Raw genomic sequence first — 24103 nt, 5'->3', positions numbered from 1 at the left:
CCTGCAGCCACATGTAGAACTTTGTGTTATTGAGTTATAAAGCATAGCTACCAGGAATTACATACGGTAGACATATTTGATCTCCCTGCACAGATAATATCCAGCAGAATCCAGTGGCGCCACTGCCATTCCATTTAGAGCTTTGGGCGGAAAGTTATGGATCTCCACAGTTCTGGCCTGGAAAACCATACTCTCAGATATGGGAGGAGGGAGGCTGCCCAGCAAAGGGGCTAGCGCAGCATGTGGGAGGGAGCAGCCTAGGGGATAATAGGCAGCTTCTCATTTTGGACTCAGCTTTTCTACTGGCAGGAGGCCCGTTAGCTGACGTGGCCAGGGAATCACGTAACAAGATTGGGACCTGTGATCCATCAGCGCCTCCCTGTGGTCACAAGCTACATAACACGGCAATTGCAACCTATCTATACCCTACCATTGTACTACACTCTTGACTGTATGCCTGTATATTTGCTTTTGTATATACAGTATATACATGTATCTTTCTAGTGCGCCTTTCGGCGATTAAATATAAAATTAATCTTGGGCTGCTCTTTTATCTCAATTCATGAATCCCCACTTCCGCATGCTCAGTTGGTTATTATACGCTACCAGGGTTGGTTTCTGACCCGATATAAGCCTGCTGTCAGACGGGGCTTATATCGAACGAGGAACTGGTGGTAGAATACCGTACTTTGTTAGTGAGGAACTCTGATAGTGATGGATGGGAGGTTTATATATATATATATCCCCAGCCTGGACTGGTGATGTATATCTCCTCCCTCACTGGGAGCGCCTCAATAACTCGTGCCTATAAGCGAAGCCTTTCCGGAGACCATTTGCCCTCGGTGCAGTTCCCTGACTGACCAGGGACAAGTGGTGGTGCCAGAGAGTCGATCCCTGCTGGGTCCTTCTCTCCCCTCCCCAGAGGTGAGTGAAGTCGACACACCCCTTCCCCTTTGCGATCCGTCACAAGGACCTTAGGTATCAATGGTTATGACCAACAGCAACTAGCTGTCACTATATCAGTGGAAGAAACCATGGATACCTAAGGTCCTGCAATGCCTGCACATGAGGAAAGAGACACAGTAAATCAGAAAAACTATACTACATTTCTAATTGGAGATATTTGATAATATATTATTACACCTATTACATATTGGGGTACGATCTCGGAGATGGGAATACCCCTTTAAGTTCCCACAATGAGTTTTTGGTCAGTTTTTGACACTGTTTTCGTTGAGCAAAAAACATTATGTCTTACAGTTCCAGCAAATTGAATGGGATTTATAGAAATCTAAACTGAACTGCGGTGCATTTTTAAAATCTGAAAGATTTCAATTTCTGCTGCAAGTACGCTGAGTTTTACGTGCAGATTTTTCCTATAGAACTGTATTACATTTGGAAAATCCATAAGAAAAAAAAGCGGAAACGAACTAAATATGTATGTATTCCTCATATGACTCAATAAAGTTTGGTTAATGCCAAATACCTAAAAGTGTAAAAAAATGTTTTATTTTAAACATAACAAAGCAACAAGAGACAAAAACTGCAACATCAAAAACACAATAAAAACACTCAAAAAAGTAATGTAAAAAATACAAGTAACCAAATTTACCTAATAGGTGCAGAAACGCAACAGAAAATCTGCAGCATCAATACTCATCAAGGGAAAATATCTTTACACCCAACTGTATTATGCAGACTATAAGATTCACCTCAAATTTTGGGGAGGAAAATAGGAATTATTTTTTTCAATAAAATGGTGGTGCATCTTGTAGTAAGATTTTACTGTAGCTTACCAGGTGGGTTGGCTGCGGTTGAGTGTGGTCCCAGGAAGAAGGTCGGGGCTCCAGGAAGCTGGAAGCAGCAGCAGAAGTGGGGCAATGCTGCAGGCACAAGGTTGGGAGGAGGGGGTTTTCGGAAGTGCAAGGCTGCTATGGGCTCCAGGCTTCCAGAAAATGTAGGGAGTCCACGTGCTTCCCATCCTTTTCATTGTGGTGGACTTTGGGGAAATGGTCGCCAGAGGCGGCACATGAGCAGATTAAGATCTCAGGAGCCATTTTCTGAAAGACTGGAGCATGCCGCGGCCTCGCACTGCCGAACACCCCATCCTCCCAGCCTGGAACTTGCAGCATCGCCCCACTCCTGCCACCGCCAGTTCCTGCAGAAGTGACCCTGACTCTACGGGAAGCTACATTCGGATTATAAGATGCACCCCCATTTAACCACTTTGAAAATCTATTTTCTCCTCCCAATAATCATGGTTTCTATATGTGAATATTATAAACATAGTTAATCATTCTATTTATGACACTATAAAAATATATTTCACTTACGAGATTCCTCTGTAGCAGTGTTTTCTTCTGAGCTGGAAGACATTTCGAACTATTTTTTCTATGAGTTTAAAAGGCTGGTCAATTTTTGGCTGTATTAATGGCGTGAAATGCACAACACCAACATCTACCTGTAATATAAAAAAAATGCTGTGGAAAAAAAATGTGTATACAGACAAGTACAAAAAGCATAATAATTACAAGGTACTTCTGGGAAGGGTATATTGGCATATGATCTATAGCTCCTCCATTCTGTGCTAAGTCAAACCTGTCTCACATATGGGCCATTCCATAGTTAAGGGGGGTGGGGTTACATTCATACAGCTTAACATGTATAAATAAATTATAAGGAAATATACTACATTTGTTTATATAGTAGAAACAGATATGCCTTATTATATATTTTCAACTTATGTGGTGAAATTGCAGATCCTATTTAAATTGCAGTGAAAAAAATAATTAACCTGGGTGTTACCAAAAGTATAAAGAGTCCTATATAGAATAAAGAAAGCTTCAAACTCTGTAAACTGGACAATAATTATATTTTTTACTGGTTGTAGTTAAGTTCCCATGCTATAATATTAGAAATGTATTATTATTTCATGGTTATTTTTTTTTTTTTTTAACAAAAACATAATTCCTGTGTTACAGGGAATGTTACGAGTGTTACATAGTCCAAATGATTTTAGTTTTATGAGGTTCCTAAAAGCAATACTAACTTTTTTAGACACATTTAAGCCACTGATAATCCTTTAAAATGTTTTTAAAATGCTTACGAGTGGAAAAAAAAAATTCAACACAACTTACAAAAAAAAGGTTTTTAACATTTGTATCTTATTCATAATAACTTGAATTTGTTACTTTTAGTGCAATAGCCCGTGACTGTGCTGTTAACTTGCAGGGCTATAGTCTGTTCAGAAATGACCGAACGGATAAGTGAGGGGGAGGGGTGTGTCTGTATGTAAAATCTTCCCTAAAACCCATCCTGCCTGATAATATAGGTCAATCTAATGAAAATGTAGAGTCCCTGGGGGTGGAGATAAGGGGAGGGGGAAAAATAAAAAATTACTGATAGGAGTTTGTTATAAGTCTCCAAAAATAATGGAAGCAACGGAGAATATCCTCATAAAGCAAATAGATGAAGCTGCGACTCAAGGAGAAGTCATTATTATGGGGGACTTCAACTACGCTGAAATAGATTGGGGAACAGAAACCTGCAGTTCCAGCAAAGGTAATCGGTTTTTGACAACTATGAGAGACAATTACCTTTCACAACTGGTTCAGGACCCAACAAGGAGGGGGGCACTGCTAGACCTAATATTAACCAACAGGCCAGACCGCATAGCAAATATAAGGGTTGGGGGTCACTTGGGGAATAGTGATCACAAAATAATAAGTTTTCATGTAACCTTTAATAAGATGTGTAGTAGGGGGGTTACAAGGACACTAAACTTCAGGAGGGCAATTAACTGGGACGATATCCTGAGACATAATAATACACAAAGAAAATGGGAGACGTTTATTAGCATCCTGGATAGGACCTGTGCACAGTATATACCGTATGGGAATAAACATACTAGAAATAGGAGGAAACCAATATGGCTAAATAGAGCTGTAAGGGGCGCAATAAGGGACAAAAAGAAAGCATTTAGAGAATTAAAGGAAGTAGGTAGTGAGGAGGCATTAAATAAATACAGAAAATTAAATAAATTCTGTAAAAAGCAAATCAAGGCAGCAAAGATTGAGACAGAGAGACTCATTGCCAGAGAGAGTAAAAATAATCCCAAAATATTCTTTAACTACGTAAATAGTAAGAAACTAAAAAATGATAGTGTTGGCCCCCTTAAAAATAGTCTGGGTAAAATGGTGGATGAGGATGAGGAAAAAGCCAATATGCTAAATGACTTTTTTTCATCAGTATTTAAACAAGAAAATTCCATGGCAGACAATATGATCAGTGATAACAAAAATTCCCCATTAAGTGTCACCTGCTTAACCCAGCAGGAAGTACGGTGGCGTCTAAAAATCACTAAAATTGACAAATCTCTGGGCCCAGATGGGATACACCCCCGAGTACTGCAGGAATTAAGTACAGTCATTGATGGACCATTATTTTTAATCTTTAAAGACTCCATAATAACAGGGTCTGTACCACAGGACTGGCATATAGCAAATGTGGTGCCAATATTCATAAAGGGGCCAAAAACTGAACTCGGAAATTATAGGCCAGTAAGCTTCCCTCTACTGTGGGAAAAATCCTGGGGGGCATTCTAAGGGATACTATACTGGAGTATCTGAAGAGGAATAACCTTATGACCCAGTATCAGCACGGGTTTACTAGGGACCGTTCATGTCAGACTAATTTGATCAGCTTCTATGAAGAGGTAAGTTCCGGACTGGACCAAGGGAACCCAGTGGACACAGTGTATATGGACTTTTCAAAAGCTTTTGATACGGTGCCACACAAAAGGTTGATACATAAAATGAGAATAATGGGGATAGGGGAAAATATGTGTAAGTGGGTAAAGAGCTGGCTCAGGGATAGGAAACAAAGGGTGGTTATTAATGGAGCACACTCGGACTGGGTCGCGGTTAGCAGTGGCGTACCACAGGGGTCAGTATTGGGCCCTCTTCTTTTAACATATTTATTAATGATCTTGTAGGGGGCATACAGAGTGGAATGTCAATATTTGTAGATGACACTAAACTCTGCAGGGTAATCAATACAGAGGAGGACAATTTTATATTACAGGATGATTTATTTAAACTAGAAGCTTGGGCTGATAAATGGCAAATGAGCTTTAATGGGGATAAATGTAAGGTCATGCACTTGGGTAGAAGTAATAAGATGTATAACTATGTGCTTAATTCTAAAACTCTGGGCAAAACCGTCAATGAAAAAGACCTGGGTGTATGGGTAGATGACAAACTCACATTCAGTGGCCAGTGTCAGGCAGCTGCTACAAAGGCAAATAAAATAATGGGATATATTAAAAGAGGCATAGATGCTCATGAGGAGAACATAATTTTACCTCTATACAAGTCACTAGTTCAACCACATTTAGAATACTGTGCACAGTTCTGGTCTCCGGTGTATAAGAAAGACATAGCTGAACTGGAGCGGGTGCAGAGAAGAGCGACCAAGGTTATTAGAGGACTGGGGGGTCTGCAATATCAAGATAGGTTATTACACTTGGGGCTATTTAGTTTGGAAAAACGAAGGCTAAGGTGTGATCTTATTTTAATGTATAAATATATGACGGGACAGTACAAAGACCTTTCTGATGATCTTTTTAATCATAGACCTGAGACAGGGACAAGGGGGCATCCTCTACGTCTGGAGGAAAGAAGGTTTAAGCATAATAACAGACGCGGATTCTTTACTGTAAGAGCAGTGAGACTATGGAACTCTCTGCCGTATGATGTTGTAATGAGTGATTCGTTACTTAAATTTAAGAGGGGACTGGATACCTTTCTTGAAAAGTATAATGTTACAGGGTATATACCCTAGATTCCTTGTTAGGGTGTTGATGCAGGGAACTAGTCTGATTGCCGTATGTGGGGTCGGGAAGGAATTTTTCTCCCCAATGTGGAGCTTACTCTTTGCCACATGGTTTTTTTTGCCTTCCTCTGGATCAACATGTTAGGGCATGTTAGGTTAGGCTATGGGTTGAACTAGAAGGACTTAAAATCTTCCTTCAACCTTAATAACTATGTTACTATGTATTAACTGGGCCAGTATCACAAAAAAGATATAATATAATTGATGTAATCAAAATATTTACATTTAACTTTTAATCAGTGAGGTTAAAGTTAAAATAAAATAAACAATTATAAAAGACTGTGGTAATGTTCAGTTTGAATCGAAATGGCCTATTTCCTTTTCGAGCATGTTTGTTCCAGCCATCTCAGTTTCCCTGCAGCTATCTTTGAAACAAAACTTGTGCCTAATATATGGCTATACCAATTGCCTCTTCAGAGAGGAAGAGGAATAGAACTCTAGTGCCACCTATTGGAAGTAGTGATCCTAACAGTTAATATTGGCCCTTTACCAGGTTTTGACATATGACGTAGGATAAAAGCCAAACCAGAATCTCAAGTTTCAGACATGGTGTTTTGGGGGCATTGCCCCTCATCAGTGCAATGTATGACATCTGATTTGGTTAGGGGAGATGCTTAAGACTGGGATCTAAGGGGTAACATTTCTCCTTGTGGAAAGTAACTAGCCAGGTCTGGCATGTCAGATTGAGGAGCCTTATACACACATATATATATATATATATACATATATATATATATCTGCAATGTCCTGACTCATACTTACTAGTGACTAAAGGAATAAAATAATCCAACAAAACAGATTGTTGTATGTGTGTACTGTACCCGCTGTCTCTACATTAGTAGCTATGCACGAAGCTCTATACACTACCTATATAATTTAGACCACAAAAATATATAGATTTCATAGTATATAGTGAATGTCAGCACTGTTACACTTGAAGTAGCTTATGCAGCATTCTTAAGAGTCAGTGAAGCGATCAATCAGAAATCTTAAGTGGAGCTCAGCAAAAAATAGTGTAAATAGTAAGAAGATTGGAACAGCTGCACTCACCAGGTAAAATATTTTTTTACTTTTACATATGCAAGATATTTAGTTAGAACAAACAGCACATAGCTAGCATATGGACGTTTCACATCCATCACAATGCTTCTTCAGGGCTTGAATCAAGCCCTGAGGAAATGTCTTGATGGATGTGAAAGAAAATATAAATATACCTTCTTTCACATTCATATAAAGATGTATTGTTGTCCATATTGTGAGGCAGTGACTGGTGTTACCTGTAGGGGTCGCTGTATGTTCTCCCCAGGATGCGTACGGAGGCGTATTGAGATCATGAGAGGACATTGAATTCACAGGTGTAGTTGTGGTTGCAATGCAGACTAAAGTGAGTATAGGTCTTGGACATGCTAGTTGTCCAAGGCAGATTTAGGGAAAACCTGCTCTGGGCTTTGTCGTTTTGAAACAGATTGCAGATGGAATTGGTGAAGTCCTTTCATTCCTGGGCCGGGTTTTCCATGTGCCTAAAGGCCACAGGTTGCTAGTTAAAAACCCTGTAGCATAAGGTTTGGGTGTGTCAGTGTCAGTTTGGTGTTTGGAGGAGTACAGAGCAGTCGGCTCTACAGAGCTCCATGCTGTGTGAGGCAACACAGGCCAGCAGAGCCAAACAGCCAGGGGAGCTGAGACGCCTGGCACCCACAGCGTACACAGTGGTGCAGTCGCCCATGGCAACTGGTCTCGGAGGTGGACCGACTTGTGCCCGGAGGTAGACTGTCCTGTGCCCGAAGGAGGACTGGCGTGTTTAGTGACTGTAAACTGGAGGATATGGTTCCCAGCTGTGATCCAGAGGATATCGTGTGCTGTGTTTATATGAGTTGAACATTAAAGAGACTTTTGTTTAGAACTTTGCTGGGTCACTGCTTCATCACTGCATACGGTGCTGCCGCTGCACTACAATATGAAGATATATTATCATCCTCTAAATAAAATGTCATCTATATAAAATATAAAGATATACAATAAAGGAAAACAATTTTACCCAATGAGTACAGCAGTTTAAATCTACTTACTGAAGAACACAAACATATGTTTAGGGTCTGAACTTTATGCTACAATTAAGTCTTGTGTGAAAATTAACTTTGCTTGGTTATTATATAAAAATATACAGCGCTACATAAATTCACATGTATATATCAGAGGGTATCAAAAGGAAGCTACGATCAGAAAATGACGTATTGATTAAATCAAGTTTCTGTGTTAAATATGTTTTTTTTTTTTTTAAATGTGGACATGTTTTTGTCTTTTTTTAAACATATAATAGAAATCTTGCAATTTTCCCACAGCCCACTGGGTCTTTTTCAGACTTTATCCCTTTTGTTTTGGGAAACAACATATGTATATAGACACAATGATCTGACACTGACTATAATATTCCTGCATCTACTGATTGAACACTCCTGTAAACTATTCCAGAAAAGGTAGAGAGTATAAGTCCCCAAAACAGTGGCCATTGTGAAAATGCAAGCTAACATAAAAAAAAAACAAGAACAAAACATTACCAAAATGATTAAAAAATACACATTACACAAAAAATGGTTTTAAACAATAGGTAATTTTCTAATGATATCTTCCCTTTAAGGTCTTCTGCTAAAACAGTCAAAATTAATAAATGAGCATATCAGTTAACCCACTGATATCAGATTATATTTTACATAAACATTCTATAGGAAACTGTTCTTGCAGTTTTTATGAGGATTTTGAACAGTGTTTGCTCCTAAATCCACATAAGAAAAACACTGTAAATATGCTTTCCATTGGTTTAAATTGGAAGTCCACACTGTTGTTCATACAGTGAGTATTTTTCAGCGATATCTGAGTTGATAGAAAGGGGAGAGGACTCCCCCTTTTACACTATCAACCCCATGATCATAATCGCAGGTAGAAATAATTACCATTGCATCCTGAGGTCATCAGATGACCTCAGTGTATGATGGTCTGTTAGATCCTGCTATAAGCAGTGAGTAACAGGTTGTGTCAGAGAAGAACTGAAAGGTCTGAGGCACTGCGGTACACGCATAGTGCAATGCATGGGACCAGCAATCAAATTGAAAAATATTCATGTGCCACATTTGGACTATGTGATAAAGTAATAAAAGGTAAAAAAAAGTGTAAAAGTAAAAAACACAAAAAAAGGTACAAAAATCAAAAAAGATATTTTGCCATTAAAAGCACAGCTTTTGTGTTTAAACCACAGAAAACATAAATAAAACACCAAATGGTCCAGCAAAAAACCTGGTAAGACACTTTCGGCAAAAAAACTAAAAAATGTACAACTCTCAGAATATGGCTACATAAAAACAAATTTTGGTAAAATATTATTTTTAGTTTGAAAAAGAAGCAAAGCATAACAAAACAGTATCAATATGGATTCGCTAAAAGGCTGCGTGCCCACGTTGCGTTTATGTGTTTCCGCAGCTTTTTTTTGTCCCAGCGGAAATGCTTAAAAACGCTTAAAACGAATTCCCATGCAATCCTATGGGATTCCGCAGTTGCTGTGCCCATGCTGCGGATTTTCCCGCTGCGGAATCGCATAGCGGTAAAATCTGAAGCATGTTCATTATTTCTGCAGAATCGCAGTGATTCCCAGGGATGCATTGCGCGAATCACCTGAGATGACATCACAAAGGTCCTTCGCGCAAAGCATCCCTGAGAACGGAATGTACCGTGAGCACCACTGAGGAGATCGGGGGCCGTCGGAAGGTGAGAATAACCATATATATATATTTTTTTTAACATTCTATCTTTTACTATTGATGCAAGCTAAAAACCCTTGCAAAATGCTTGTGTTTTGCAGGAATACGCATGCGAATTCCACATGCGTTTTACCCGCGGCAGGGAGTTGCGGAAATGCTGCGGACATTTCTGCAGCATTTCTGCAATGTGGGCACATAGCCACACTGTACTGACCCAAAGAATAAATTGGTCTTATCACATTTACTGTACAGTGAACTGTGAAAAAAAAATATAAATCCAATAACTGAAATTGCTGGTTTTCGTTCATTATTAATCTGAAAAATCTGAATAAAAAGTGATCAAAGATTTCAGCCCTTCTGTGAGGTCAAACAGTAGTTTCTGATGACATATGAGGCATCACCCTATTTGTGAGAAATTGTGCAATAATTTGTCGGGTCCAGTTTAACCTATTAACCCTTAACAGAAAAATTTGTAGCTAATAAAAAGATTCCATTTCTATCACTAAAATGTTATATTTCCATGTCCCAATGTTCTGAAATTCTGTGAGGAATCTGTGGATTCAAAATACTCACTATACCCCTAGATGAATTCCTTAAGAAGTGAAGTTTCCAATTTGGGGTCACTTGTGGGGGTTTCGGCTGTTCTGGCACCTCTGCAGCTCAGTTAATGTGGCCCACAATCTATTCAAAGGAAATCTGAATTCTAAGTGTCAATAAGAACTCCTTCCCATCTGAGCTCTGACATGTACCCAAACCTTAGTTTTTGACAACATATGAGGAATCACTGCATTCGGGAGAAATTGCGAAACAATTATTAGGTCCATTTTCTCCTATTACTGCCTGTGGAAATGTTAAATTTGGTGGTAAAACTGTATTTTAAAGGAAAAACTTTAATTTTTTGTTTTCACATCTAAGGTTATAACATTTTATGAATCAACTGTAGGTTAAAAATGTTCACTATACCATTAAATAAATTCCTTGAGGGATCTAGTTTCCAAAATGGCATACCTTGTGAGGAGATTTCTACTATATCAGGGGCTCTGCAAATGGGACAGCATTCACAATCTATTCAAGTCAAATTTACACTACAAATAGCGCTTCTTCCCTTCTGAGCTCTGCCGAATGTCCAAATAGCAAATTTGACCACATATGGGATATTGGGCGGCACAATGGCTCAGTGATTAGCACTGGAGCCTGGTTTGAAAGCCCACTAAGGACAACATCTGCAAGGAGTTTGTATGTTCTCTCCATGTTTGTGTGGGTTTCCTAAGGCTACTCAGGTTTCCTCCCACATTCCAAAGGCATACTGATAGAGAATTTAGATTGTGAGCCCCATCAGGGACAGCGATGATAATGAGTGCAAATTGTAAAGCACTGTGGAATATGTTAGCGCTATATAAAAAATAAAGATTATTAAAGATTATTATTGAAACATTTGGTATATTTTGCTTAATACATTTTAAAATCCATTTTCTCCTACTACTCTTTGTGAAAATGAAAAATTTGCAGCTAAAGAAATATTATAGTGTAATTTTAATGTAATTTTTCAATCCACTTTGCCTTAATTCCTGTGTAGCACCTGAAGAAATAACAAATTTTCTCACAGCAGTCTAAAATAATAATTTAAGTTTTGTTTTTAAAATGGTATCACTTCTGGGGTTTTCCAAAATACAGGCCACTCAAAGTCCCTTCAAAACTGAATAGGCCTGTAAAAAATTGGATTTGAAAATTTGTTTGAAACAAAATAAATATAAATAAAAAGTGTGAAGAATATTGGACATATAATTCCATGTAAATTATTTCTATCCTATTTGGCATTGGATTATAAAAATCCCTTCAGTGTGCAGTTGTAACAGAACACCAAGCAGCAGCAGGGGGTTGAGATTCAAAGGGCTGTGAGTGAGAAAACTGACACCTTGTCCAGCTCCGAGCAGAACAAAAGGCTTGCTGCCATGTGGAGACCATGCTGTCAAAATTGCTTTGTTAAGTCAGTTATGATTCCATAAGGAGTTATGCAGATACTACACATCCTAGCCATACATCGTGTATATTTCTGAGATCTCTGGACAGGCCCGAATGCCTTCCCAATGTCTTTTTCCGCTCTAGAACCTCTTGATATAGAGATACATAGAACAGCTACTAGAAGCCAGGTGTGTTTTGGTCTTAACGCGTAGCAGGGGCCTGGCTAGACCTGATGGCACCAGAACTGCAATCCTAGGACTGTCCAGAACGGATTTACGATCTTTCATAGGTTTTGGAGCTTTGAAGCTGCAGAGGCATGGGAAGTGGATTTAGGTTCAGCCCAGTGGGCAGGAGGGGAGAGACCCAGAGGGGTTAAATGCTTGTGTAAAGCATGGCCTAGTGCTTTTTCTCTGGGGGAGGCTGCCACGACATGTATCTTGTGAACAGAAGTCCAGGAACAGAGAGGACCACAAGCCTCTTATGTGGCAGGCCCTCTCCGCAAGCCAGGCCTTTAATCTGATCCATATATTCTGCTTATATCTTCTGTCATACCACTATTATATTTTCATATCTGACCATCATATATGTGTAACCACTGTGTATATAGTGTATTGTCTAGTGTGCCCTTTAAAGGGAACCTGTCAGCAGAATTGTGCACTGTAAGGTTACTTTCACACTAGCGTCGGGCTCAGCCCGTCGCGGTGCGTCGGGCCGAGGTTCCCGACGCTAGCGTTGTCTCCGCCGCACAACGGGGGCAGCGGATGCATTTTTCCAGCGCATCCGCTGCCCCATTGTGAGGTTCGGGGAAATGGGGGCGGAGTTCCGGCCGCGCATGCGCGGTCGGAAAAAGAAGACCGTCGTGAGCAAAAAACGTTACATGTAGCGTTTTTTGGTCCCGACGGTCCGCCACAACACGGCGCATCCGTCGCACGACGGTTGCGACGTGTGTCAATCCGTCGCAATACGTCGCTTCATGTTAGTCTATGGGGAAAAAACGCATCCTGCAAGCACTTTTGCAGGATGCGTTTTTTCGGCAAAACGACGCATTGTGGCGGATTGCAGTTAACACTAGTGTGAAAGTAGCCTAACCTACACACAGTGTCACGTCAGCGCCGTTATACTGAATAAAATGACACCTTGGTTGATGAAACTGTCTTAATTTTCAGTTTGTCGTTAATGAGCTTCTCGTGCCCTAAGGCGGGGCTGATGTATGAGGTGCTCTGATTATATATTCATAATGCAGACTGCTGACCGCTCACTAATCTCTCAGTGACCTGCCCTCTAGTTTACATAATGAATACCTAACATACTGAAGATCCAGCAACATGCGCACCCCTGCAGAAACCTTGCACACCTAGACACCCACACGCTCTTTGACTCTATTCTACCACTGGCATCCATATCCTCACTCTATGACACAGACAGTGCCACTGCTTTCCACAATACCACTCTCGCAACAGCTATTGCCAAGGCTAGTCTTCATTGTTCAACCACCACAACCCTTTGCATACCAGACCAATGCCCAAAACCCATAACATCCCTATCCAACATCACTAAAGGGGAACTTAATTGTCTCCTCTCTAAATCGCACCTCCCATCTGTGTGCTCGACCCCATCCCATCCCACCTCCTCCCAAACCTCACCACCACTCTTATCCCATCTCTAACCCACCTCTTCAACCTATCACTAACTTCTGGTACCTTCCCTTTTGCCTTCAAACATGCCGCAATCACGCTTATCCTTAACCCCTTCATGACCCAGCCTATTTTGACCTTAATGAACTGGCCGTTTTTTTGCAATTCTGACCAGTGTCCCTTTATGAGGTAATAACTCAGGAACGCTTCAACGGATCCCAGCGGTTCTGAGACTGTTTTTTGTGGCATACTGGGCTTCATGTTAGTGGTAAATTTAAGTCGATAATTTTTGCGTTTATTTGTGAAAAAATGGAAATTTGGCTAAAATTTCGCAATTTTTAAATTTTGAATTCTTATTCTGTTAAACCAGAAAGTTGTGTGACACAAAATAGTTAATAAATAACATTACCCACATGTCTACTTTACATCAGCACATTTTTTTTCGCTAGGAAGTTATAAGGGTTAAAATTTGACCAGCGATTTCTCATTTTAGGGACCACCTCACATTTGAAGTCAGTTTGAGGGGTCTATATAGCTGAAAATACCCAAAAGTGACACCATTCTAAAAACTGCACCCCTCAAGGTGCTCAAAACTACATTCAAGAAGTTTATTAACCCTTCAGGTGCTTCACAGCAGCAGAAGCAACATGGAAGGAAAAAATGAACATTTAACTTTTTAGTCACAAAAATGATTTTTAGGAACAATTTTTTTATTTTCCCAAGGGTAAAAAGAGAAACTGGACCCCAAAAGTTATTGTACAATTTGTCCTGAGTACGCTGATACCCCATATGTGGGGGGGAACCACTGTTTGGGCGCACGACAGGGCTCGGAAGGGAATGAGCGCCATTTGACTTTTTCAATTAAAAATTGGCTCCAATTTTAGCGGACACTATGTCGCGTTTGGAGAGCCCCTGTGTGCCTAAACATTGGAGCTCCCCCACAAGTGAACCCATTTTGGAAATTACACCCCCCAAGGAGCTTATCTTGATGCATAGTGAGCACTTTGAACCCCCAGGTGATTTACAAATTGATCCGTAAAAATGAAAAAGTACTTTTTTTTCACAAAAAAATTCTTTTAGCCTCAATTGTTTCATTTTCACATGGGCAACAGGATAAAATGGATCCTAAAATGTGTTGGGCAATTTCTCCTGAGTACACCGATACCTCATATGTGGTCACAAACCACTGTTTGTGCACACGGCAAGGCTCGGAAGGGAAGGAGCGCCATTTGACTTTTCAATGAAAATTTAGCTCCAATCGTTAGCGGACACCATGTCGCGTTTGGAGAGCCCCTGTGTACCTAAAGATTGTTGGTCCCCCACAAGTGACCCCATTATAGAAACTAGACTCCCCAAGGAACTTATCTAGATGCATAGTGAGCACTTTGCACCCCCAGGTGCTTCACAAATTGATCCGTAAAAATGAAAAAGTACTTTTTTTCACAAAAAATTTCTTTTAGCCTCAATTTGTTCATTTCCAGATGGGCAACAGGATAAAATGGATCCTAAAATTTATTTGGCAATTTCTCCTGAGTACACTCATACTCCACATGTGGGGGTAAACTACTGTTTGGACACATGGCAGGGCTCGGAAGGGAAGGAGCGCCATTTGACTTTTTGAATGAAAATTAGCTCCAATCGCTAGCGGACACCATGTCGTGTTTGGAGAGCCCCTGTGTGCCTAAACATTGGAGCTCCCCCACATGTGATCCCATTTTGGAAACTAGACCCCACAAGGAACTTATCTAGATGTGCGGTGACCACGTTAAACCCCCAAGTGCTTCACAGACACAGAAGTTTATAACGCAGAGCCGTGAAAATAAAAAATCATTTTTCTTTCCTCAAAAATTATGTTTTAGCAAGCAATTTTTTATTTTCACAAGGGTAACAGGAGAAATTGGACCCCAATACTTGTTGCCCAGTTTGTCCTGAGTATGCTGATACCCAATATGTTGGGGTAAACCATTGTTTGGGCACACGTCGGGGCTTGGAAGGGAAGTAGTGACGTTTTGAAATGCAGACTTTGATGGAATGGTCTGCGGGCATCACGTTGCGTTGGCAGAGCCACTGATGTGCCTAAACAGTAGAAACCCCCCACAAGTGACCCCATTTTGGAAACTAGACCCCCCAAGGAACTTACCTAGATATGTGGTGAGCACTTTGAACCCCCAAGTGCTTCACAGAGATTTACAACGCAGAGCCGTGTAAATAAAAAATCATTTTTCTATTCTCAAAAATTATGTTTTAGCAAGCAATTTTTTATTTTCGCAAGGGTAACAGGAGAAATTGGACCCCAATAGTTGTTGCCCAGTTTGTCCTGAGTATGCTGGTACCCCATATGTGGGGGTAAACCACTGTTTGGGCGCACGCTGGGGCTCGGAATGGAGGGAGCCCCATGTGACTTTTTGAACGCAAGATTGGCTGGAATCAATGGTGGTGCCATGTTGCGTTTGGAGACCCCTGATGTGCCTAAACAGTGGAAACCCCTCAATTCTAACTCTAACAATAACCCCAACACACCCCTAACCCTAATCCCAACTCTAGCCATATCCCTAATCACAACCCTAACCCCAACACACCCCTAACCCCAACACACCCCTAACCCTAATCCCAACCCTAACCCTAATCCTAACCCCAACACACGACTAACCATAACCCTAACCACAAGCCTAATCTTAACCCTATTTCCAACCCCAACCCTAAGGCTATGTGCCCACGTTGCGGATTCGTGTGAGATTTTTCCACACCATTTTTGAAAAATCCGCAGGTAAAAGGCACTGCATTTTACCTGCAGATTTACTGAGGATTTCCAGTGTTTTTTGTGCAGATTTCACCTGCGGATTCCTATTGAGGAACAGGTGTAAAACGTTGCGGAATCCACACAAAGAATTGACATGCTGCGGAAAATACAACGCAGCATTTCCACGCGGTATTTTCCGCACCATGGGCACAGCGGATTTAGTTTTCCATAGGTTTACACGGTACTGTAAACGTGATGGAAAACTGCTACGAATCCGCAGCGGCCAATCCGCTACGGATCCGCAGCCAAATCCGCACCGTGTGCACATAGGCTAATTCTAACCCTAACCCTAGTTCTAACCCTTATTCTAGCCCTAACCCTAACCTTAGTTCTAACCCTAATTCTAACCCTAGCCCTAACCCTAGTTCTAACCCTAACCCTAGTGGAAAAATAAAAGTAAATATATTTTCTTTATTTTATTATTGTCCCTACTTATGGGGGTCATGGGTCACATGGGTGATAAAGGGGGGGTTCATTTACTATTTTTTTATTTTGATCACTGTGATAGGTTTTATCACAGTGATCAAAATGTACCTGGAACGAAACTGCCGGCCGCCGGCAGATTCGGCGGGCGCACTGCGCATGCACCCGCCATTTTGGAAGATGGCGGAGCCCATGGAGAAGACGGACGGACACCGGGAGGCTCGGTAAGTATGAGAGGATGGGATCGGAGCACGGGGGAGCAGACAGGAGGACAGAGGGGAGCGGAGCACAGTATGGGACAGGACGGAGGACTGGGGAGGAGATCGGAAGTGGTGGCGGGGGCAGATCAGGGTTTCCAGCCATGGCCGATGATATTGCAGCATCGGTCATGGCTGGATTGTAATATTTCACCACTTTTCATAGGTGAAATATTACAAATTGCTCTGATTGGCTACTTCACTTTCAACAGCCAATCAGAGCGATCGTAGCCACAGGGGGGCTAAGCCACCCCCCTGGGCTGAAGTACCACTCCCCCTGTCCCTGCAGATCGGGTGAAATTGGAGTTAACCTTTTCACCCGATCTGCAGGGACGCGATCCCTCCATGACGCCACATAGGTGTCACAGGTCAGATTGGCACCGACTTTCATGACGCCTACGTGGCGTCACAGGTCGGGAAGGGGTTACAAAGCCAGCCTTCGACCCAACCGCTATGTCCAGATATCGCCCAATATCGCTGCTCCCATTAGCTTCCAAACTCCTGGAGCAGCACGTCCAGGCTGAACTTTTCTCTCGCCTCTCATCTAACTTGCTCTTTGACAATCTACAATTTGGTTTTCGTCCCCATCACTCCACTGAGACAGCCCTGACCAAATTACTAACAAACTACTTACAGCCAAAGCTAACAGACAATACTCTAAACTCCTGCTCCTAGACCTGTCCTCTGCTTTTGACACATTTGACCACTGCATCCTACTAAAGATCCTCTCCTCCTTTGGCATCAAAGACCTCCCCCTATCGTAGATCTACTCATACCTTTCCAACCGCACATTCAGCGCCTTCCACTCCCACACTACCTCCTCATCACACCCTCTCTCTGTTGGAGTCCCGCAAGGCTCTGTTCTAGGACCCTTTCTCTTCTCAATCTAATACACTTGGCCTGGGACAACTCAAAGTACCATGGATTCCAATACCACCTTCATGCTGATGACACTCAGATCTAACTCTCTGGCCCAGATGTCACCTCTCTTCTGTCCAGAATCCCGGAGTGTCTGTCAGCCATATCCTCCTTCTCCTCTCGATTCCTGAAACTCAATGTGGACAAATTTGAACTCATCATATTTCCTCCATCTCATAGATCATCCTTACCTGACCTATCTATCACAATTAAAAACATCACGCTTTCCCCCGTACTGGAAGTCTGCTGCCTCAGAGTAACCCTTCACTCTGCCCTGTCCTTCAAACCACACATCCAAGCTCTTACCACCTCCTGTCGCCTCCAGCTAAAAAATATCTCCAGAATCCGTCCTTTCCTCAACCGTCAAGCTACTAAAATGCTTGTACATGCACTCATCATCTCCCACCTCGACTACTGCAACATCCTTTTCTGTGGCCTCCCTGCTAATACCCTTGCACCTCTCCAGTCCATCATTAACTCTGCTGCCCAACTAATTCATCTCTCTCCTCGCTACTCGTCCGTTTCCCCACCCTGCAAATCTCTTCACTGGCTCCCATTCCCTCAGCGTATCCAGTTCAAATTACTAATACTGACCTACAAAGCCATCCATAACCTGTCTCCTCTATATATCTCTGAACTAATCTCCCGATATCTTCCCTCATGTAATCTCCAGTCCTCCCAAGACCCCCTTCTCTCCTCCACACTTATTTGCTCCTCACCCAACCACCTCCAAGACTTCCCCCAACTATCCCCCATTCTCTGGAATTCTTTGCCTCAACACGTCTGACTATTAACCACATTCGGATCCTGCAGAGAGAACCTGAAGACCCACCTCTTCAGGAAAGCCTACAGAGTGCACTGACCCCACTGCCTCCTCACCACTACCGGAGCTACCGCCTCACCAACACTGGAGCTCCTGCAACCCTCAACCTACTGTCTCCTTCCCTACCATCCTGTAGAATGTAAGTCCGCAAGGGCAGGGTCCTCGCCCCTCTGTATCAGTCTGCAATTGTTAGTTTGCTTACTGTAAGTGATATCTGTAATTTGTATGTAACCCTTTTTCATGTGCAGCACCATGGAATCAACGGTGCTATATAAATAGTAATAATAATAATAATAATAATAATGTGCATATATTCATTTGATTTAGGCATTTTGTTTTGCTGGAATAAAAAATCTTACTCAAAATGGTGCCGGCGGCCGCTCCTGCGCAGTAGCATGTATTGCGTTTCGATAGATGGACAATGATGATTCCAGAATTCGCGGCAGACTGTGCCCGTCGCTGATTGGTCCAGGCAACCTTTATGACATCATCGTCGCCATGGCAACCATTATGACATCTACGCCTGGCGCCCTCGACCAATCAGAGACGCGGGATTTCCAGGACAGACAGAAAAACCCTTAGACAATTACACTCACCGGCCACTTTATTAGGTACACCATGCTAGTAACGGGTTGGACCCCCTTTTGCCTTCAGAACTGCCTCAATTCTTCGTGGCATACATTCAACAAGGTGCTGGAAGCATTCCTCAGAGATTTTGGTCCATATTGACATGATGGCATCACACAGTTGCCGCAGATTTGTCGGCTGCACATCCCAAAGATGCTCCATACAAGGCAGGATGGATCCATGCTTTCATGTTGTTTACGCCAAATTCTGACCCTACCATCCGAATGTCGCAGCAGAAATTGAGACTCATCAGACCAAGCAACGTTTTTCCAATCTTCTACTGTCCAATTTTGATGAGCTTGTACAAATTGTAGCCTCAGTTTCCTGTTCTTAGCTGAAAGGAGTGGTACCCGGTGTGGTCTTCTGCTGCTGTAGCCCATCTGCCTCAAAGTTCGACGCACTGTGCGTTCAGAGATGCTCTTAGGCCTACCTTGGTTGTAACGGGTGGCGATTTGAGTCACTGTTGCCTTTCTATCAGCTCGAACCAGTCTGCCCATTCTCCTCTGACCTCTGGCATCAACAAGGCATTTCCGCCCACAGAACTGCCGCTCACTGGATTTTTTTTCTTTTTCGGACCATTCTCTGTAAACCCTAGAGATGGTTGTGCGTGAAAATCCCAGTAGATCAGCAGTTTCTGAAATACTCAGACCAGCCCTTCTGGCACCAACAACCATGCCACGTTCAAAGGCACTCAAATCACCTTTCTTCCCCATACTGATGCTCGGTTTGAACTGCAGGAGATTGTCTTGACCATGTCTACATGCCTAAATGCACTGAGTTGCCGCCATGTGATTGGCTGATTAGAAATTAAGTGTTAACAAGAAGTTGTACAGGTGTACCTAATAAAGTGGCCGGTGAGTGTATATACATAGATGAGCACAGGCAAGGTGTGATACATGGACATTTAAATAAACAGGACATTTAAATAAACAAACACTGAGCTTAACCCCTTCACATCCTTGCCCTTGTCCGTTTTTGCGTTCTCGTTTTTCGTTCCCCTCCTTCCCAGAGCCATAACTTTTTTATTTTTCTGTCAATATGGCCATGTGAGGGCTTGTTTTCTGCGGGACAAGTTGCACTTTCCAAGTGCGGTGAAATTGAAAAAAAAAGTGCAATCCCACACTTGTTTTTGTTTGGCTTTTTTGCTAGGTTCACTAAATGCTAAAATTGACCTGCTATTTTGATTCTCCAGGTCATTACGAGTTCATAGACACCAAACATGTCTTAATCTAAGTGGTAAAAAAAATTTCCAAACTTTGCTGATAAAAAAAAAATTGTGCAATTTTCCATTACCCGTAGCGTCTCCATTTTTCGTGATCTGGGGGTCAGGTGAGGACTTATTTTTTGCGTGCCGAGCTGGCATTTTAGCTGGCTAAACGCCGTTTAGCAATCAGGTTAATGCTTTTTTTTATTGATAGATCGGGCGATTCTGAACTCAGCAATACCAAATATGTGTAGGTTTAATTTTTTTTATTGTTTTATTTTGGATGGGGCAAAAGGGGGGTAATTTAAACTTTTTTTTTTTTTTGCATATTTTTTAAAACTTTTTTTTAACTTTTGCCATGCTTCAATAGCCTCCATGGGAGGCTAGAAGCTGCAACAACTGGATCGGCTCTGTTACATAACAGCGATCATCTGATCGCTGCTATGTAGCTGAATTGCAGGCTTGCTATGAGCACCGACCACAGGGTGGCCCCTCACAGCATGCCGGCATCAGTAACCATAGAGGTCTCAAGGACCTCTATGGTTACCATCCTGACGCATCGCCGACCCCCGATCATGTGATAGGGGTCGACGATGCGATCATTTCCGGCAGTGCGGCCGGAAGCGCCGGTTAAATTCTGCTGTCAGCGTTTGACAGCGGCATTTAACTGGTTAATAGTGGCAGGTGAATCGTGATTTCACCCGCCGCTATTGCGGGCACATGTCAGCTGTTCAAAACAGCTGACATGTACTGGCTTTGAGCTGGGCTCAGCGCCAGAGCTCACATCAAAGCAGGGGACCCGACCTCCGCAGTAACAATATGGCGGAGGTCGGGAAGGGGTTAAAGAGAGAATCCTTAATTAGGTAATGTTAGACAAGTGGTGTGAAAGTTTCATGTACCCCATATGCATGTGAGATCAAAGGGCTGGAGGTGCCATCATTGTTTTTGGAGGAAATTGTTCAGATTTGGTAGTGGGCCATAAATCCTCCTGACAAATTGAGTCCTGTGTGAACAGAATCAAAGATGTTAATGAATTTGTATTCCCAAACCCTGTGATGTTTCATGTGTCGCATGGATTTATGTCTTTCTACATCAACTAAGGAACTTGCCCCTCAGACTATAAGGGGTCATCACAACAGAGACCCCAATCAGGACAATAAAACATTCCTTATCTAAGAACTGGCCCAACATTTATTGACATAACTGTTTATCACTCATGGTAATTCTGCTTCATGTCACCTGTCTTATCCATGTTTTTTTTTTTTTGTTCTGTGCTATGTTGTGCATAAATATGTGATTCTTCAGAATTTGTATTAGTCTTTGCCTGATGAAGAGACCTGAGTAGTCTCGAAAGCTTGCAATTTGTTACCATCTTTTCAGTTAGCCATTAAAAGGTATCAACCACTGAGGACTCTCAATTCTAAACATTTTTCTATCTACTGGCTGACACGGTACCAAGATATATATCTTTCCTGAACAAAATAAAAGAATTGTGATGTGATTTCTTGTGCAGGTTAATGGCTGTCGCAAGAATGCGCCATTTTGAGACAAGAATCCCAAAGATACACTCCACTGTTCTTCGGGCCCTGGTCAGTCTGTACCTATAAATCCTTTTAGTGTGGTTTAAGTCCGACTGCAATATAGCTTCAGTAGGTTTTCACCACATCTGAAAAGCCTCATCCCCAACCATAACAAATGGCATCGGTGGGCCTTCAGTGTTGGGAAGAGGTCGTGGCAGGGGAAAATTAAAATTTTTGCCATACACACGTCGGTCCATATCCGAGTTCTTGAAAGTCTGGGAATCATTGTCACGGCTAAAAGCTCCAATGTCCACGGCGATGAAGTGACAGTCCGCATCTGTTATTGCCATGAGCACAACAGAAAAATATTTTTTGTAGTTTAAGTACTCCGATCCTGTTCTGGCTGGTTTGATAATGCGAATGTGCTTTCCATCCACCGCTCCTAAACAGTTGGGGAAATCACACACACTCCAGAATTTTTCTGCAATTTCCATCCACATGTCCGCGGTGGGTAGGGGGATAAATTCATCCCGGAGAACGTTCCACAAAGCCCGGCAGGTGTACGCAACTATTCCAGACAGGGTGGAAATTCCAAGCCGGTATTGGAAGTGGAGGGATGATAAGCTCTCTCAGGTAGGGAGAAATCTGAAATAAAATAATTAAAATTTTTTTTACAAACAATTCTATTTATGGTGGTGTTTAGCTAAGACATAAAGGAAAATACAAATAATACATGGCAGACCAACAATAATTATGACTGGCATTTGTTTAGAATTGTTACGTACCTTAATGTGACCAGGAGACGTTCCTCTGCAGGAATCGCTCTACGGAGTTGGGTGTCCTGTCTCCGGATGGCTCCTTGGACACGACCAAGCAAATCCCGAAAAGACTCTTGAGACATCCTGGTATATTCCGGGAATTTCTCCGGGTTGGCATTAAGCTTGCCAATACAGCGTGTGGTAGGCTCCACGGCTCTCCCGGAGTTCAATAATGGGGTGTCTCCAAAAACGTCTACGCCGTGTCCTTCTCTGTCATTCTCTATTTCTTTGCTGCTCCCAAGCAAACGCACAGGCAAGAAACAGCTTGATACTGAAATCCAGGTTGAAATAAAAGCTCTCCATGCGAAGATCCATCATGACACAGGATACAGTAGCAAAATCTGTAGATTTCAGCAGTCCAAGGGTCTATATAAAGATATCCCATAATACACGCCCTCTGTAGTCCCATTGGCGGTGCCTGTGTATCTAGATTTTTCTCCAGTTAAATTTTCCAGCATGCGCACAGAAAACGCAAACGCATGAAAAAGCGTGAAAATGCAGCATTTTTTTTAACTGCTTGAGTTACTTTACGGGTCTAAAAAACGCTGCGTTTACATGCAGTTTATAGTGCATTTCAGGTTGCGGTTTAAACGCTGCGGATTCTACCGCAAATGTGAAACTAGCCTAAGTTGTGGCGAAAAAATGACAAGCTCTCTCAATTCATAAAAAATGGAGGTAAAAAAGAAAAAGAATACATTTGCTTAAATTAATTCTGCTGGAATAAATTATTGCTGCACATAATAAAAACAAAGAAAAAAAAAGCGATGATGAGCAGTACAACACAAGAAGTTCTGAAATCAATTATCACTACAAACGTATGCAGATAATGTTATTCCCTATAAAGAGATTCTCACTGACCAAAGCAAGCCGTACTTGAAACGATCATATACACGATGTAGCTGTGGCAACTAATAGAGGAAAGAGCTATTTTATCTGTGAGAGGACACGCCAATAAAATGATTGATTTGTGACTTTTTATTCTGCAGACATTACCATAATTACAAGAACAGCACGGTTTGTAGCTTATAATATTTATTAAAAAAAACAGCACAAAGCAAAGTCACAAAGGTGGTAAACTGGTAAGAGCAATGCTGGATTGATGGCAACCATTAAACGGCCAATTGGCTACATGCAAGCTAATTGGTGGTCGCTTAATGACATGTTTAGACTGGCTGACCAGAACTCTGTGTGCATAATCAAAGTCATTCTCTGATGACCCTTCACCTCACCCCCAAGTCTGTTTTCACCTTACTGACAAGGCCACATTTTACAATTCTAATCAGTATCACATTATGAGGTACAGAAAAGATAAATATCGTGTTAGCCAGTAGATAGAAAAATATTTTGAATTGAGAGTCCTCAGTGGTTGATACCTTTTAATGGCTAACTGAGAAGATGGTTACAAATTGCAAGCTTTCGAGACTCGTCAGATCTCTTCATAAGGCATAGACTAATACAAAATCTAAAGAGCCCTCA

At 41.9% G+C, this 24103-nt stretch overlaps 1 protein-coding gene across 4 annotated transcripts in view; it reads right to left on the bottom strand.

Annotated features, from left to right (window-relative positions):
* Window positions 1–24103, bottom strand: part of TFB1M (transcription factor B1, mitochondrial) — a 205884-nt gene that overhangs the window by 20128 nt on the left and 161653 nt on the right. For all 4 annotated transcript variants that reach the window (XM_077289058.1, XM_077289062.1, XM_077289059.1 and 1 more), the window contains one exon: window positions 2334–2461. In XM_077289058.1, the coding sequence (XP_077145173.1) occupies window positions 2334–2461 (128 nt within the window). The remainder of the gene's footprint in view (window positions 1–2333; window positions 2462–24103) is intronic.

This window comes from Ranitomeya variabilis, chromosome 2 (genome assembly GCF_051348905.1).
Source record: "Ranitomeya variabilis isolate aRanVar5 chromosome 2, aRanVar5.hap1, whole genome shotgun sequence".
Taxonomy (NCBI): domain Eukaryota; kingdom Metazoa; phylum Chordata; class Amphibia; order Anura; family Dendrobatidae; genus Ranitomeya; species Ranitomeya variabilis.
Note: the sequence above shows the minus strand (reverse complement) of the source record. Positions and strands in the feature narration are given on the sequence as shown.